The 7,777-nt window shown below is 40.3% G+C and overlaps 1 protein-coding gene across 1 annotated transcript; it reads right to left on the bottom strand.

Annotated features, from left to right (window-relative positions):
* Window positions 1-1,807: 1,807 nt before the first annotated feature.
* Window positions 1,808-4,289, bottom strand: LOC113317044 (metal tolerance protein 1-like). The gene is made up of 2 exons (XM_026565192.1): window positions 4,092-4,289; window positions 1,808-3,240 (listed from the first exon to the last, which is right to left on the bottom strand). The coding sequence occupies exon 2, from the start codon at window positions 3,238-3,240 to the stop codon at window positions 2,062-2,064; it is 1,179 nt and encodes a 392-aa protein (XP_026420977.1). The 5' UTR covers window positions 4,092-4,289; the 3' UTR covers window positions 1,808-2,061.
* Between the last annotated feature and the right edge of the window lie 3,488 nt (window positions 4,290-7,777).

Below are 7,777 nucleotides of genomic sequence, written 5' to 3'. Positions count from 1 at the left end.
ATACACCTTGTACGATCCCATAGTTAGTTCGGTAATGAACTAAGACTATATACCAAGTTACATCTTATTGAAGTAATTTTTTGGCCGTTATTATTTTTGTAGAGTTAAACAAAGTGTTTATGTATAGGTTGATACAAAAATATTATGATGTACTCGGTACCTTCGTCATTTAAATAGGTATCGGAGCAGGCGAACAAAAAAAGATCTAATAATACGTGTACGGTGCGATCCAGCCTATTGAGACAATGAATCGGTTCACATAAATTGAATTCAGCTAACGTATTACACAGTTTTGGAAGGCCAGAAGTTGCATATGTTTATGTATCTCCTTCTCAATTCTCGAGATAAGTTCTCGTTTAGAAAAAGTGAGGAAGCATATAAAATGAGAGCACAGGTTATCGTCTGTAAATATCAGAATAAAATTGACAATTAATGTCTATCTTAATTGTTAGACTTAGTGTGCCTAACGGAAAATATCTTCCATTCTTAAGATACAAAGATTTTGTCTTTAAAATTTGGCAGGAAAATAGGGAAATCTATTTTTGAATATTTTCTTAGAGGAGATTTTTTGCTATTTTCAATCCAAAAATATTTTTTTAAATCTTTTAAAAAAATCTCCTGCTTAATATAAGTATTGAGAACCACTTGTATAATACTTATAAAAACTTTTGAGCATACCTCAAGTGACTCACAATATCACTAAGGCAAACAAAAAAGAAGCTCATAAGGTTGAGAATTGTCAAGAAATCGGTATCGAAAGGAAGAATAAAAAAGTTACAAACACTCGGGGGCGGAGCTAGAGTAATGCAAGGGTGTGCACTTGCACCTCTGCCCAGCTAGCTCCAAAGCCATTTTTAGGCCCAATTTAAGATATGATGCTATTCACAAGCCTAATTTTTGTCATTTTGCACCCCTTAAAAAGATTTTGTACCCCAAAGAAGATTTTTGCACCCCAACTTGCAAACTCTGGCTCCGCCCCTGCAAACACTGTGACTGGTAGCTTTAACGGATCTCAGAAGGAATCCGGTCTTCTAGCTTCTGAAGATCAAGATCTAGAGACAAAGTGGTTCCCACTAATCGGATAATTTAAAGGATCAAGATAATTTGTGTAATTAAAGAAGAAAACCCGTTTTAACCTTAGATTTTAGGTTCGCATTACACAGGTAATGCACATAGAGTTCATCCAAGAAAGCCAGTCAGCATTGTTGGAAATCGGCATGTAGCGGCTAGAGTTCATTGATGTGAGACCAACTTCAGAATGCTGCAAATGTGACCAAACACCCAGAGGTTTGGGACTCTTGTAGGAAGGCCTAGTACCTGCATCTGAGAGGTCTAAATCAAGTTAAAGCCCTGGTTTTACGAGGCTATCGAATTTGTAATATTCTAGATGTAGAAGACACAGCAATGGTGCTAGAACGTACCTGTTAGACCTATGTTGTAAAAGGCGTACTAGGCGCATGAGTCGTGCAAGGGGGGCCTAGACAACTAAGCACCTTAGGCGAGGCGAAGGGCCTGGTGGCTCGCCTCGCCTAGCGCCTAATACAACATAGTGTTAGACTGTTGGTCGCTGTTTGAAGAATAGATCAGCATTCCTAGTCCCTACATGAAGATAACTCTCATGCAAAATATTTCTTGCTTAACAAAATGTATAGAAATTAGGAAGGTAACATTATGGAGCCTCACTATGATACTTGTTTTCTTCTTCATAGGGATGACCACCTACAGAGGCTGCTGGAAAAAAATGTGTAACCTAAATGAAAACAAAAACTTAGCTTTGAATAGTAAACTCAATACGTTTCGTGAATGATTGACGTTTAAAATGTAGCAGCACCATATAAATCTGTACCAAATTATAGAATAAGTATCAAGTCCAATCCTAAAGTCCTAAACATGTGTACGTCCAACGAAAATACACCTTGAATTTATCTAGAGCCAGTCCAGAAGATGGAAAACAAACAACTAAATTTTGAATGCATTGAATGACGAGAATCAGATAACAGGGACAGACACCAAAGCAAAAAGGCCAGCAATATTTTCCCTACAGTAATACCCCAAATCCTTCTACCGTTCTACTTGTATAGTTACATGGCTTATGTTGTAAACCCTTTTAATATGATCAATCACTTTGTCTAATACTAAATCTGTGTCAGCTTCAGGGTTTATCTTAACATGACAAGCCAACAATACCTTCCCCACGGTGATAGCCCAAATGTGAAGTTCATGAATGGCAATAACTTCATCCATCTTGCACAAATCTTTCTCCAGCATTGTTGCATCAATCTCCCTTGGTGTACTTTCCATAAGAACCTCCAATATGTTTCTCAACATTCTAATAGTTGTTCCGAGCACAATTACAGAGAAGATGAGAGTGCAAATCAAATCAATTATCTTCCACTCCGGTTTGTACCAGATAATAGCCCCCCCAATCATAACCCCTAAACTTTGGATTGAATCACCAAGAACGTGAAGATAAGCTCCTTGAATGTTAATATTACGTCCCTTCTTCTCTTTAGACACAACTATTTTTGTATGACCATCTTCAGAAGCTTTCAGCAGTGGCTCTAAATGGTCGGATTCGTGAGTATGATTATGCTCATGGTCATGATTGTGGCTGTGTCCATGAGCTTCATGGCTATGAGCATGATCATGTCCATGTGTACCGTGATCATGACCATGACCACCATGTCCATGATCATGACCCAACAGAACAGCCATAACAAGATTAACCACTAAACCAAAACCGGAAACTAGAAACATCAAAAAACCTTGAACTTCACCTGTATCATTGATGATTCTAGCAATGGCTTCGTAAACTAATATTCCAGCTAAGAGCCAAATCATCTGGATTGAAACAAGAGTCCCGAGGATCTCAATCCTGAAGAACCCATAAGATTGTCGCGGATTTGCCTCCCAACCTGATGCCCACAAAGAGAACAAAGAAATGCCAAAAGCTGCAACGTCTGATAGAAGATGAGCAGCATCGGTAAGGATTGCCAGACTATTAGCTTTAATACCACCCACAATTTCTACACTCATGAAAACAACACACATAGCAATAGAAATCCAAAGCTTCCTCATAGATGCTGCACGTTCTTTGGCATCCTTAGAAAGAGTCCCTGCATCAGAAAATCCACATGGTGCTCCACTACACATCTTGCTAGTCTCATGGCTTGAACCTTCAGATGTCAAGTCTCTGCTAATTTCAATGATATACCCTGGTTGATCTTTCTGGACTTCCATCTAAAAATGTAAAACAAATAAGAGTATAAGCACATTCTTGCGACAACCTCTATTACTAATCATAATAAAGAAGGAATACAGTAAAATTTATCAAACAGCTATGCTCACAATTAAACTAAACCTGATGGTATTAAACAATACTGGAAGAATAAACATTTTGTCAGAGAAGAACTTAATAAACACAAATTTCCTCACTGAAAATATAGTAGTAAAATAAAGTAGGATAGTATAATCACTGAAATTACATGGGAATTTCCTCACTTTCTTCTACAGATTTATCAAGATAATGTCTGATATATATGACACCAAGTTAAGAACATAATCTAAGAACCTAATAGTCGAATATTCTGAAAAGCTGAAAACACTTCGGAAGTTTAAGTTCGAAGAACCAAGATAAATTTTTACGCCAAATTAGGAAAACTAGGTTATTGAGGTTTTGAAGCTAGAATTGATACAAATTGAAAATAATGCATCAACCAGACAACAATATTCAAATATAAAGCTAACCCAAAATAAAATGTGTACTGAATTTCAAAGAAAAAGTTAACAGATTCAGATAAAAAGCAACCAAAAACCACTAGTATATCTTCTTCTTCTTCGGTAATAGAGAATTTAACAGGGTCTTATATTGTCTAACCCTAACACATTGCCCTACTTTTTTCTCCTTTCTAATTTCATACAACTAAATTTTGGAGTACCCCCCTACTGAATCTACCAAAAAAAATTTGCAGAAAGATACTCTGAAAAAGTCTGCAAGTTTTAAACTTCAACTTTAATCTAACTAAAAAATCAATGACAAACATACAAGAGTATGGAATACTGTAAGGGTTTTAGGGTTTTAACCAAAGTACCTGAAATTAGGGCTCTTCTTGATTTGATTGTTACGCTATACTACTGTGTCCTGTCGGCAGTATTTTTTGAAGGAAAGAGAGGAACAGTCGAATAGATGAAAGGAATGAGTGATGCTTATTTATAGAACTTGGAAGGGAGAAGAGGAGTTATTTCCTAAACTAAATTTAGGCGCTAAAGAAAGAAAATAGAAATCTTATCGTAACAATTTTACACGGTACACTGCAGTGCTCTTGTTTAAACGAAAATCATAAACACGTACTTGCGTTTAATTGGCGTGCGGTATCGGCAAGTGAGGCACATACCTTACTCATCCTTCGATTATGTCAATTCAAATTCCTATCAATTTCAGCATCCGGGTGCTCGCCTATTGAACAAAAACTTGAGTTTCTAGGATTTATTTTATTTTATATTCATGGCACCAACTGCATAAAAACGACACCGTGCCGTGACCATGCCACACGCGCTAATTAGGGTTTCGATATGCCAAATCCTAATTTAGCTAAAGTTGTTACGCCAACCAAGTCAAGTAATTCACCTAAGACCTTAAGTTTGATATAGTAACAGGAGCCAATGTTGTCGGAGTCATATTTGGGTCTAACACCAATATGCCAAAAATAGATGTCGCAGCTACGACAGGCATCACTATGCTACTGGCATGCCGCTATGCCACTGACACGCGTTAAATATGTCATCATACCATCGGCATATGCAAATGACGCCGCTTTGCTATTATCAGAAACCAATGGAATGTGGCCATAATCAACGGCCACCCTTTCTCATAGGCCACAATTTCAGCCGTCCAAATTCGCCACAGAATTGACAGACATGTGACAAATTTTAGGCGACCAGCCAAGACAAGCCTAATAGCATCACATGCTATTTTCCTGCGACAAGTCTCTTGACTTTGACTTGCCACATATGGCTATCTGCTACTTAGTTGGCATACAATTAATCATAATAGCTAAGTCTTGCGTACAAGACTCGTTCGACAATCTGCTACACATTTTCCATGAAAATGCTCAAGACATCAAATATGTCACAAACTGAGGGATGCTCATCAGGGTATTGGTCTGGAGGTTTACAGCGTGCAACACACCCATTATAAGAAAGTGTCAGAAAGCAGGGCAGTTGGTGGCGGCAAGAAGTAGTGGGTGTAAACTAACCAGTTTCCTTCATAGCGGGAACGTGGTCTCTGACATTTACACATGACCCCACTTCTCCATCACTCAATCACTCTCACTTTCTACGAGATCAGGGTGCGTTCAATATGACTTGTATAAATAGGTTTTACCTATTTCAACAAAACAACAAGTTTTGGTTTGAACAACAACACATTATCCAGAAAAATACCAAAGAACTAATAGCTTACATTCTGCAAGCCAGTTCCATATTCTGATACAAGTCATAAAATAGACACACCTTTAGAATTAACCATTCTGGTCTCAACACCTTCTTCGCTTCCCTTCCTAAGACCAACCCTTCTCCTTCACTTTGCGACCGAAGCAAGACTGGAACGACCATTTCTTGGTTTAGACCAGGATTGTACAGATTGATCTCTCGAATCTAAAGTACTCCCGTGCAGTGCATTTTTTTTAGGTTTAGATTTGTTTCTCATCCACACACCCAAATTTACCAAAACCAGCAGAAACAGTTTTTACCCACAAATAATTGGCGACCACGGTGGGAAATTAATCTCTCTGTTGCAATATCAAATTCCAATTTTAATTTTATTTTTCCAATCCCAATTTCAAGATGGTAGAGCTCAGGTCCGGGTCATCAACAAACCCTGAGGCCACCAGCGCTGAAAACGTCCTTGGTATCAACGTTCCTTCCAGTGACATCAATGTACCACCTGTCAGCATGATCAACGCTAGCGGCGCAGGAAACGTTCTCTCAGACGTTACACCTCCGATCACCAGAGCTAGAGTCGCTGCCGCCACCCCCAATATTTCTTCAAGTGTGAAACCCCCAGTTGTCACCAGAGCCGCTGCCACTCCACCATCGGGACGAGAGATCGGAGGAACCATGGGAGGCCGACCCCCTATCACTACTGCTGATTTGATGGGAAGACAGGAATTTCTTACTAAGGCTCAGACAGACATGTATTCAACTCAGAAAGAGGTACTTACTTTCCTCAAGACACTAACAGAGCGGATACCACAGGAGTCACACCAACTAGAGCCAATGAGGAGCACCTTTAATATCCCTGGCGCAGTACCTCAGCATGACGCACCTTTGTAGATGAAGATGCCCGTTTTGCTCCTTAACGTCCATTGGAGAGAAACTAACCATCCAATTTCGTCATACGTGAATATTTGGAACGACTTCTTCGAAACCGAGACAAAGGAAACTCGATGGACATGCATCAACATCAACCCCCATATCCTCCTGAAGTGCAAAGATTTCCTCTTCCGAGGGGGTATTCTTCTCCTTAATTCTCCCTTTATGACGACACTGGTAATGCGCGTGAACATGTCTCTCGATTTTTGGAATCCTTGGGTGAACATGAGTACAATCATGTCCTCCGTTTGAAGGAATTTTCGAAATCACTTACCGGAAGGGCATACACCTGGTACAACAACATCGCACCGAACAGCATATCCAACTGGTGTGACATGGTTACGGCTTTCTACAAGAAGTACTTCTTTGTGTCTGAGAAAATCACCTTCTCATAGGAAGGATGGTTTAACGAAACAATGAAAATCCAAATGATTATGTCAAGAGATTCAGAATTCAGACACTAGATTGTCACGACCCAAACGTGACTGAACAACAATTGGTGGAGTCTTGCATCAATGGCATGGTTCCCATTTATCGCGCCTTACTGGAGAATCTACGGTTCCAGACATTCTCTGAACTCCATAAAGTTGTTAAGCGGTCGGCCACAACATCACCAACATTGTTAGAAAGAACCAAGCCATCCAGAGGTGAAGATGCACGCGAAACTCGAGGAAACAGACGCCTCATCAACAAGCAATATAACACTGGTCTCTCTGTAAGCGTGGTGAGTGAAGGAGGAAAAAGGAAAGCTCCAGAGGCAATGAAAGCAACCCAAGCGTGCAACACCGGCACATCAGGCGGCTCCACCTCGGAAGGCCGCGGCTAAAGCTCCTGCGTAACACCAAGAAACTAGAGAAGCTTCCCTAGATTTCCCATTCCCAATCGAAGAAGTAATTGAAATCTTGGAGGCATGGATCCAAGATGATGCTATCAAGCTGCCTCCTATCAGGCACCCGCCAACTAAAGAGGAAATAGCAAATCCCAAGTATTGTCGCTACCACAGGTTCGTCCATCACCCGACCAATGAATGCAATAGGTTAAAACGCATTTTCAAGGAAAAGGTGGAGGAAGGAGAACTTCAACTGGGCAATGAGGGAGTTCACAGAGATCCTCTTCCAGTCAGGAGCTGCATGCTCTCTGGGGACTCTTTTCACAAAACCGTGCAGTCCATGATGTAGCGTGTGTGCGAAATGCTATATTTCTCCAAGGCGCAGCGTCAAGACATATTTAATCGTGTTGTGTCGGGCAAGCGACTCTTTGCTTTTGAAGAAGCCACTCCGAAATCCCAACCTCTCTCAGGAAGCATTGTTGGAAAGTGCAACTGGGGACTGCTGACCACGGCTTACCTGAAGAATGCCGAGTTCGATGGCACGTTGATTGCCGCGGCCTCTGACTTCAACATTTT

The sequence above is a fragment of the Papaver somniferum genome, chromosome 10, assembly GCF_003573695.1.
Source record: "Papaver somniferum cultivar HN1 chromosome 10, ASM357369v1, whole genome shotgun sequence".
NCBI classification, from domain to species: Eukaryota; Viridiplantae; Streptophyta; class Magnoliopsida; order Ranunculales; family Papaveraceae; genus Papaver; species Papaver somniferum.
This window is presented reverse-complemented; position numbering and strand designations above follow the sequence as displayed.